At 30.8% G+C, this 10,865-nt stretch overlaps 1 protein-coding gene across 2 annotated transcripts; it reads right to left on the reverse strand.

The window, feature by feature from the left end:
• Positions 1–2,002: 2,002 nt before the first annotated feature.
• LOC142527541 (putative transcription factor KAN2) lies at positions 2,003–7,457 on the reverse strand. 2 transcript variants are annotated; one of them, XM_075632376.1, is made up of 6 exons: positions 6,531–7,457; positions 6,332–6,408; positions 5,253–5,298; positions 4,913–5,075; positions 3,415–3,475; positions 2,003–2,320 (listed from the first exon to the last, which is right to left on the reverse strand). In XM_075632376.1, the coding sequence occupies exons 1-6, from the start codon at positions 7,117–7,119 to the stop codon at positions 2,201–2,203; spliced, it is 1,056 nt and encodes a 351-aa protein (XP_075488491.1). In that variant the 5' UTR covers positions 7,120–7,457; the 3' UTR covers positions 2,003–2,200. The 2 variants fall into 2 exon arrangements, with proteins under 2 accessions (XP_075488491.1, XP_075488490.1); XM_075632375.1 differs by having other exon boundaries at positions 4,913–5,084; positions 6,531–7,455.
• Between the last annotated feature and the right edge of the window lie 3,408 nt (positions 7,458–10,865).

Here is a 10,865-nt window from a genome sequence, read left to right on the forward strand (position 1 = left end):
GTCTTGGATTACAAAAAATATAATATTTTGCATAGTTTTATGTAATTAATTATATGTATTCATAATGTTTGATTTACTTTGTAGAGTTTGGGTTCACTTTTTGAATTAAAAAAATGAAGTATCTAGTAGAAGAATTCTGAACAAATATTAAATAAATTGGTGAAATCGCTAGTTTTCCATAAAAAATGGTTGGATATTTTTTTTTTGGATTAAGTCATTTGAAATTATAGATTTTAATCCAAGATTTCAAATTCAGATAAATTTAATTAAGAAAATTTCAAACTCATATATTAACTTAGTATTTTTTACAAATAAATTTCAAAAGTAATCTAATTTGAAATAGGCAAAAAAATTTTTGAGACGGTCTCACGGATCGTATTTTGAGAGACAGATATCTTATTTGTGTACTCCATGAAAAAATATTACTTTTTTTATGGTAAGAGCATTACTTTTTATTGTGAATATCGGTTAAGTTAACCCGTCTCACAGATAAATATTCGTGAGATCATCACAAGAGACCTATTCTTTGAAATATATACTTCAAAATTCAAATAACTTTTCAAATCAAATTCTTTCACCCAATTACAAATTAAAACAATATTATCCAGATTTCATTGCAATGTCACATAACATTGCAAAAATATTTAATTTCATGCATAATCTGTTTTACAAGGCCATTGAATGCAAGAATTATCTAAAATCTATCAGTTGCAAATTAAAATTGCAAAGAATTTTTTTTTTTTAAAAAAATCTTTGCAATCGAATATTGAATATTATTATTATTCATAAAATGTATGGAAACCAAAGTTATAAATGTCCGAAAAATCACATGGAACTTGTACCAAAAAAGTGTAAAAAGATATTGGAAAGTTTACAATTTCTTTCCACATACGAGGGTTTCATTGTCTTGATATAAATCTAAAGTGCTTCAGTCTCTTTCTCTTCATTTACCAATTCCCCAAAAATAGGGGTTCAGTCTGTTTCCATATAATATTATCCCATTTTTTAAATTTATTTTTCTCAAAAAGGGGTAAGTAAAATTACACTGTTTTGACCCTAATTAATGAATATATAAGGCAATTCAAACTTTTCAGATTTGGAGAAAAACAGCAAAGTGGCGTGATTCCTTGAATGCCCATTTCTATATAAATGACGTTTTCTATATTTTTATTAATAAATTAACATCATACGGCATATTTAGGTTTGCAAATTTTACATACGATCGATTGATCACATATATTTTTATATGATTTTTATGGTTTTGATCTCTTTAAATTGTCGCGATCTTACCTTATAATGTCTAGAGGCGATTCTATGTCTACAAATCGATGAAAGCGGAGTAGAAGACCTATATATGCATGATCGATTCGGTTCGAAAGCTTAACGATCAGTGTTATTTGGCTGAACTTATTTAAATTTCTTAAAAAAATTTTTTTGAGCCTATAAGATATAAGTTTTTATTTAAAAACAAGCTACTGATATATTTGGACGAAGTAAGATCTTGGAGTTCAGATATTAATTTGTTTGGTACCATAAATTTTTTTTTAAAATACCTTAATTGCCAAAAATGAATAGCACTACGAAAAATATTGCAAATATATATTTTGAGATAGTTCCTAGGAAAGGTTATACTACTCCACATGATCGAGAATATGGGAGGTTGAATACACTAAATTATATAGATATATATATACATATATATAGTTCAAAAACTCTTGGGAAATATTATGTATATATATTTCTTTGCGTATGAAACACAAAGAAACATATTTCTTCAATAATTCTCACATTTCCTCCAAGTGCATAAAAATACAAAATCGATTAGATTTTAATATATTTACCTAGGAATATTATATAATAATATTCAGATTTAAATTCCCATATCTTTTGACAGCAAAAGCATATGCTTTTATCTACCCTTAACTCCTTTTGTTTGCTTTCTGTCTTTCTTGTCTTCTTGTCTCTCTTTAGCTCTCTTTTTCTCACTTTTTTTTACTTCCACTTTTCTTTTTTCCCGATCCCCCCTCTAATTTTTCTCTAAATGGATTCTTGATTCCTTTTCACCAGCTCCCATCAGAAAAATTAAAGGATTTCAATATTATTTATATATATATATATATATATATATACACACACACACATATATATATATATATATATATATTAAGTAGTACTGGAAAAATGACAACTAATATGTCTTTCACTGTGGCCTCCCTAACGTGAACTCCAAATTAGGCTTCTTTGGACTTGTTTCTGATATGCTTGAAGAGCTCACATCTGATATTCTGTCACAACTTGAGCATTTTGGTTTCTTTTCCTTCTGCATCCATACATGTGCAACAAAATATATATACATATATGAGTGTATTTATAACTATATATGCATGTATTAGTGTGTGTAAAAACACACACTAAAGTGGAGTCAGTCTATGCAAAATAACGAAGAGTCAGTGATGAATTAATGTGAAATTAAAGGACAGTTTTGGTTTAGGGAGTGAGGGAATAAAAATTACTATATGTGTGGATCAAGTTTTAGATTATTATTTTTTTAATACATGTCTATATAATTAGACAAAAAAGAAGGGGGAAAAATAATAAAAAGGGTATCTAATTAATATATTATTTCTGCAAAAAAAAAAAAAACGTATTATGTTGAATAAGATAGGTAGTTTTCTCGATCAAAAAACATCTTTACAGGGGAAAATATCGATGAAAATAAAGAGACTCAAAAACTTAATTAAGTACGAGGTACGATATATGGTCATACATAGAGTATTGCTTTCACAAAAGCTACAAAAAGAAAATTATCATTCTCTATGAAGATCTCCCATTGCTTTTAGATTTCTTTTTTCTGTGTGAATAAATTTCTTGACCCAAAAATTTCAAAGGCAGAGCAACTTAGTTTTATTATTAAAACCTTTAAATATAATATTTGAATATTAAACAGAGACCAAGACCTTTGGCCGAGCCGTAGTCTCGTTGTAAATACAGTGACGAGTCGGGATCGAGCTCGACTCCCCACCCCAAACCCCACCCCTAGATTTAGAAAAAAAATAAACCTAACACGTACGCATAATGTTAAATGATATGTCCAGCTTTGGAAAAGCTTTTCCTATTCACTTTATACACTAGCTACTAGCTAGGATACATATCAATATCTGAAAAATCACAAAATCCCATATGTAAGATTAAAAGTCATTTATAACCTTATGTTTATAAAATCACATAAAAGTGAAGAACAATGAAGCAACATGCTTATGATTTTAAAAAATAATGATAAGATTATAGACAGTTTTATGTAGGGGGTTCGAGCGTGCTCTTTTGCCCATATAAATATATTTTAGCTCTCATAAATTTTTCCGAAAATCGAAGGGCATTATAGTAATTTCAAGAAGAGGATTGAATAAAGTATACCTCAAGAGATTGAATGTTTCCTCCAAAGTCCCTCTGTTTCCCATGCAACAAAGCTTCCCAGCTACAAAAAAATAAAGAAAGCAATGATATTTTCAATCAGTGGAAACCATGCACAAGAAAAAGGTAACACTGAAAAAACAAAGAAATCTTTTGCTCAATACTTCCCCCATTTTATATTCTTTCATAGTACTAAAAAATAAAGTGAAACCCATCCATGTGACACCCTCCCATTATTAAACATAAATACTACAACTTTAGCACCAAGATTTCTTCATTGGGTCCATAAAAGTTTTCATCTTTGTGGGCAAGTTTCTTAATTTTTTGGGTCCCTTTTCCAAACAGTTTTATTTGAATTTTGGGAACCCACAAATCCAAAAAAAAGAGATATGCTCCTTTTATTTTGATTTGTTCAATTGGGATTTTATATCCAGAAAGGGGAAGAAAAGTAAATAATTCTTTTTTTTAATATTAAAATGATATTATTGACTTTGAGTATTTTAATTTCAAGATAATTTCATGCATATATATACGCATAAAAAAGACATATAGCATTAAAAAAATTCAGGGGAGATATTTATGGAATTTATCCTAAAAATAAGTTATTTTCTAGCTCCGGAGATATTTATGGAATTTATATATCCTAACAATCTTGGGAGAGTGTTCCTCTATTCATTTCTTTTTATGATCTTTTATTTATTTATTTATTTATTTTGTAACTTGATTAAATGATAGAATGAGGAAGGAAATTATTTCGATTCCTTCGAATTATTCATGCATCTTCAAAATTCAAAATATCGATATTACATTTAAGAGCATTAATCCTTCCATTTATTGAATTTAAAGCCAAGGAAAGTCATTTCTGGCTTCTCTTTATTTATTAAATTCTCTCACCCACCAAATATAAAGTTCTTGGGATCTGAATAATTGTCATTTTAATATTTCCAGACTAGCACAGCCTATATAGTTATGCAGGTAGGTTTCAATAAAATCTGAAGCTCATTTTTTTCTTTGCATTTATTACAAGTGATATTATTTTCGGGATTTGACAAAATTAATTATATATGTCCAAAAATTAAATTCCAACATAAATAGACTTTCAAACGAAGCATATACATATGTGATATGTCATTCTTACACATAATAAGAACATAAAATAACGTAACAGCGTGACTCAAATAGAAAACATAAGTTCCTAGAAAATCAGTTCCTCCATCGCTAGGCTGATCATAATATTCTTATAACCTGTGTGAAAAATCAAGAAACTTTTATATTCGAGACGGAAAGTGTTATTACTATATAATGTACCATTAGAATTCGAATTCGTATAACGTCTTTGAATTTCTCCTTTCACGCAAATATGAGGAGGATCGCAATGACTCGAACCCATTTAATTAAATACAAGAATTTACAGACTTCAAAGACCCTTTTATAATGAATATAGCACATAATAATTTCTATTTACCATTTGCAACTAACAAAGTAGATTAATTTTGATTACCTTGAGGAATTGCTCCACAGACCATGATAGCCATTCACTTCATTCATATTATTTTGCGTTAGTCCTTGTTGATAATTGGATATTTCATGAGTACTCTTCTTTGAGTTAGGAATGTCGAATAGATCATCCGAATTATCTCCAGACGACCCGTTTTCGAACTGATCTGAATGCCCTAAACAAGTGGAAAATTATGTCAAACTTGACACACTAACTAATTGAGGAACTAGAGTTGCATACATAGCTTGATATGATTCAATTATTTATTCTTACATGATTAAATATAAATGAATTATATTTATAAGATTTCAAATTAAAAAAAGAAAGAAAGCCAGAGGCTAACCTGAAGTAGCTGCTGCTCTATCAGTTGATTTCACAGTTCTATACATCTGCAAATGAAAAGAAAGTAAAACCCATTTCTATCAGAAAATAGTGCACTAAAGAACAAAATTGCAGGAACTATAATGTATGTTACATTTTTCTTGTTGCCGTAATTGTTTTTCAAATGCCAATGTTTATACAGTGAAGAGGTACTGTATGATACATATATACTAGTGAAGTCTATATATATATATATATATATATATATATATATATATATATATATTTTGGTTTTTTCCATGTAAAGACATACATACATGCACATGCATGGACATAGAAATGCCCATTTTTCGAGGCTAACCATGGTTAGTAAATGGTGGTTTTCCAAACCCAAGAATTTGTGCAGATATCATTGTGTCATGATAGCGTTCTGTACTTTCTTTTCTTTGTAGCCACTTGAGGAAAAATAGGTTTAAATCTTTTGAGAAATATACTACTACTCAACTATGTTTATTGGACTGTTTTCGATTTCTTCTTCTTGTCTTATACTATGTTTTATCTTTAATTTTTTTCAAGAATGGCTTACTCTTCATCTTCCTCTCTCTCTCCTCCTATATATACATATTATATGTATGATTATTCCTTTATTATATGAAAGGTTCGTTCTTCCAAGCAAAAAAATCTTTTTACACTTGCAGAACCTTCAGATCTAGCTGTGCTGATGATTTGAGAGACCACTTGCAGAAGAGAGAAAACATTGGAATTTGATAATTATATTTATGCATATGTGCGTTTGTGTGAGGCAGCATAATTCTATGATCTAAAGGACACTATTTTAAAGGTTCTTAAATTCTTTAGCTTACAAAAACCCAGATAACATTTTTTATTATGTATAATAACTGTTAGTCAAGGAAAAAAAATCGAAGAATATTAAAGAGACGGGTGGAGACAGAATTTAAAGTTGGGCAAACTTTTCACTTTGTAAAGTCAAAATTTTTTGGAGCAAAATAATTTGTTTTCTTCTATAAGTTTAGAGATTTCACGCAGAGGAAATTGATAATACACCACACAATGAAGGATTTGATTCGCTAATTAATTCACCTGTAAATGGGATTTAACATGCGCCAAGGTAAGATCTTTGACATCCATGAGTTCAAGAACTGATTTTGGTGTAGCTCCTGTAAATGTACACAAAATATTTCTAAGTTAAAAATTGAAATATGTTGTTAAAAATCATTTTTTTAAAAAAGAAAAGTGTAACTAAGAGATCAGTGAATTGAAAGAGGAGTATGAAGCTCACTTTCATGGCCACCTAAGAGCTCCACAGCATGAACAAAACGGGCATGAAGCGTGGTAGTCCACCGCATCCGAGGCGCTCTCATGCTCCGTTTTGTCTGAAACCTCGATAAAAACCTCGACCGCATTAGGCCGTGAGCTTGCAAACAAGGATTATTATTGCTGTTGTTATTATGACTATTAATGGGAGCAAATGGGAAGGCTTGAGGAGGGTTTTGATATACTGGAATCCCTCTGATAGGCCTCAAGAAATTAAGTTCTTGGCTCAGCCCTTGTTGAAAGATGTTAGGATTTGGAGTCTGGTGATGGTTCTGCTGGAGGGTGTGGAGTAAATGGGCGGTGGAGCCGCCGGTGCCGTGGAGGAGCTGGCGGTGGTGAAGATGACTTGAAAAACTGTTATCTTTTGTGGGTTTCGAAAGGGAGAGGTCGAAAGAGGGGGTATCCATTGAAGAGACGGGGTTTCTTGAATCCAAAGCCCTTTTCAAGAAGCTCAAATCCATTTCATCTTCGTTGCTGATCCAATTGGACGAGGGTTTGGTGTTTGGTGGGCTGATTTGTAGGGAAAGGTCTGGTTGGGCAGGAAATAGCTCCATAATCTTCTGTATAAATCTCCAAGAAAATAGGAAACTCGATCCTTTTTCTTGATCTTTTATGTCTCAGGTGTAAGCTCTTGTTAAGTTTGTAGTTTGGTGGAGTTTAATGAACGTGGAGTGGGATTGAAGTGAGGTTTTTCGAGGGGAATAAGGTTAAGATTGTAAGTTAAAAAAATTTCGGGAGAAATAATAAAAATGGGGTTTGAGAGGAGGATGGGAGGAGTGTAGTTGCAGAGATTTGAAGGAGGAGATCAGTCGGAGAAAGAGAGAGACAAAGGCATAGGTGAAGTGAATGGTTGTTTCCTTTGTGTGAAGTATATGTGAGAAAGTGACACTTGAGGGACTATTTGGGGTGTGGGTGGAAAGGAATTGAAAAGTTGGGAAAGCAAAAGTGATTTAAGTTTCAAAGTTTAATTTTTTTAAATATAATTTTCCATTCTTTTTAATTTCAAATCGGGTACTTGAACACATGTATAATTAATGTAATTGTAAACGGATTTCAAGAGAAGGAGATGAAATCATATTTACAAATTTCACAATTTTTATTAATAAATGTTTAATATCAAATATGTATATACTTCAATCTATATAATTTAATACTACATATTGAACGACCATTCGATATAGTGTCCAAATCAAGCGAAAAGACAAGGAAAAAAGAGAGGTTTGTAGTCTATATATGGTTTTGGTTATCTAATTCATCAAAATTTAATTTACTTTATTTAACCGATTGTGTTTTTAATACTTTTATTTTCGTCGGAAACTGACTTGTCGTCGGTTATATTGCCAATATATACTACATGTACATACATTGAATACATTTTCTCCTAAATATAATGATGATATACTAAGATATTGGGAAAATCCAATTTAGCTATATAAATTGTTATGTTTTTTTGTTCCCATCATTAAACTAGTAAAAATTAGATTTTATTCCTGGAACTTTGCTTTTTGTTTGTTTTTAATCTTATTTCACCGAAAAGATTATGTGACATCGAACACATCAACAATTTTTCGATTTCACAAGCAATTTTCAACTCCAGTTCAGTTTTCCGAGAAAATAAGACATAAAATCGACTAAAAGCAAAGTTACATGATCAAGATCAAATTTTGACAAGTTAAAAAAGATGAAAATTTAAAACATGACAACTTACCTGAAAAATTTGGTAACTTTCCCATTGCATTTACTTAAAGATTAATTATTTTTCTTAATATAAATGAAGTGTTCAAATATTGTTTTCAATGGTATACTTTAGGAGGAAAAAGAAGAAATTTTAGTGTAAGCTTTTGACGTGTGTATTTGTCCCACAACAACTCGTACTCTCTTTTTTGAGCAAAGACTCTCCATTAAATAAAAACCAACCGGTTGGTATCCATCTATATAAAATTTCCTTTTCTTATTATTATTCTATCTTAATTTTCATTATGCAAATTAAATAAACTCTACATTTATTTGAAAATAAATAATGTAATATTTAACTTAATATTTATATAAAGGTAACACACCATTATCTAATTTATTTGAGTGTGTGTGCAATAGCTAGGGTACTAGCACGTTGTTCAAACCCTGAATTCAACAAAATTAATGTCCAGCATATTAATTCATATAAGATCCATCACTACTTTCCATACCCTAATGTCTATATTATTACCTAATCATTACTCCCAACATAAAGCTGGATAATAAAACACTCATTACTATTGTGTAATAATTTAGATTTGACTTTGAATCAGGTTTTTTTAAAAAAATTTGGTCCTTGAAATATGGGTTTTCTCATATTTAGTCCTTCAAGTAACTAACCCTAAAATGTTCAATTTTGGCTTTATTTTATTATTATTTTTTAAAAGAAAATGTCGAGACTCGATAACCGGAAAATCCTATATATCTAGACAGGATCTTGGATATAATAAATCCGAAGTTTTATTTTGAACAAATTGGTTGTGAATGGATAGATATATGGATCTGTTGGGGTTACTCGAAGGCCGGACGAGGACACAACAATTTTTTTTTGATATCGAGAACGATGGATGTGCTATCTCTTAATACAAAACAAATCATGCATACTAAATTAATGAATGAAAAGAATATACCTCATGATCTAGGTCATGGATGGTTCACCAGAATTGTCCCAATCTGACTGAAAATGTACACTTTGTATTGGTGTATCGTTTTTTTGTACCCGAAACACAGCGGGAGTTTAAAATTTTGGTTTTAACATTCAAAACTTGAGTTGAATGTTGTATGATTCTAAATCCATTCATTGGCTTTACTATCTTTGACAACGAACACCTTCTGATTTCCTTTCTTTTTGAATGACCTCTTGTCAACCTTGGACCTTTGCTTATGAATTCGACCTTCTTTGTCAGTTGACCTCTTCTTATCCTTCTTTGACTAGGGACAGTCGGCTATTAAATGCCCGACTTTCCCACTATTGAAACATGCGTTGTCCTCACTGATGAACTCTTTCTTATGAAGATTGCGTCTATTTGGGCTTTGAAAGTTACCCTGATTTTTTCTTAATAACCTTCCAAATTATTCTACAAATAGTGACATTGCATCACTGCTCAGTTGCTTAAATGACTTCTCTTTTGAGGTACTTTGTTCAGCAGTTGTAGCAGCTAGAGCCTTTGTCAGTTTGATTGAAAATTCACCATCAGTTCTTGTTTCTAATTCGAATTCATATGCTTTGAGATCCGCAAATAAATCGTGGAGTTCAAGCTTGTTAAAGTCCTTTGATTCACGCATAGCCATCGTTTTGACATCTCATTTTCTTGAGAGTGCCCTCATAATTTTCATGTTTATTTCTCTATTTCCATATTTCTTCCTAAGAGCATCCATTTCGATAATAATAGTTTTCAATGTTTCATTGAAGTCCGACATGGATTCTCCATCCTTCAATTATCTTGATACTATCAAAATTTTTGGATTGCCATAGACATTTTATTTTTCTTTGTTTGATCATTACCTTTTCATAATTGTATCAATTTATCCAAGATATCTTTGGCAGTGAGAAACATTTTGATCTTGCTAAAGATATTCTTGTCCAAAGTTTTTTATAATATGTCATTGGCTACATTGTACAGATGTACCTTCTTCCTGTCCTCACTAGTCCATTTCATTCTTGGTTTTCCAATCATTTGAAGAGTACCATCAGAAATGACAATAACACCATTTTCTTTCATGATCCTCATTGATCCGTATGTGATGATGTACCACATATAATTGTCTTGAGCAGCTAGATGAGCATGTGTCCTGATCTTCCAGTCATCAAAATATTTTTAGAGAACATTGAGATCTTGAGGAATTATTCCATTTAGAATATTGTTTTCAGAGACAAGAATAAACCGCTCTGATACCACATGTTAGGATCAAAAATAAATTTAGAAGTGAATATGAAACGTCTATTACTAAAATACTGCAAATTTTTTTAAAAAGTAAGAAAAACCTTGGCCGAAAATACACACACACATAAATACATACAATTCGTACCATGAACTAAAATAAAATCAACTCATGTAGAAAATTTACTGCAGTTCAAATCTAGAAAATGTGACTAACAGAATCGTTTACTGTTTAAAATCAACCATAAAAAAATTACTAAAAACCTATTAATCCTCAATGCGATAAATTTAATAACGTTTTGAAATACTATTTTAACCATAGTCCTTATAAAAATCATAATATGCTGAAGAAACGCAAGGTCCTCGGGTTTCCAGTGCGCCACCAGCTCAGTCCACTCAGTCTT

Source organism: Primulina tabacum, chromosome 15 (genome assembly GCF_025594145.1).
Source record: "Primulina tabacum isolate GXHZ01 chromosome 15, ASM2559414v2, whole genome shotgun sequence".
In the NCBI taxonomy this organism is placed as follows: domain Eukaryota; kingdom Viridiplantae; phylum Streptophyta; class Magnoliopsida; order Lamiales; family Gesneriaceae; genus Primulina; species Primulina tabacum.

Bases quoted from the DNA above. Each gene is read 5' to 3' on its own strand.
- LOC142527541 (XM_075632375.1), bottom strand. From the start codon at position 7,119: ATGGAGCTATTTCCTGCCCAACCAGACCTTTCCCTACAAATCAGCCCA. The intron at 5,085-5,252 runs GTTAGCCTCTGG...CCACTTGTTTAG, and splicing joins TAGAGCAGCAGCTACTTCAG to GGCATTCAGATCAGTTCGAA. The intron at 2,321-3,414 runs GTATACTTTATT...GTATGGATGCAG, and splicing joins GAAACATTCAATCTCTTGAG to AAGGAAAAGAAACCAAAATG.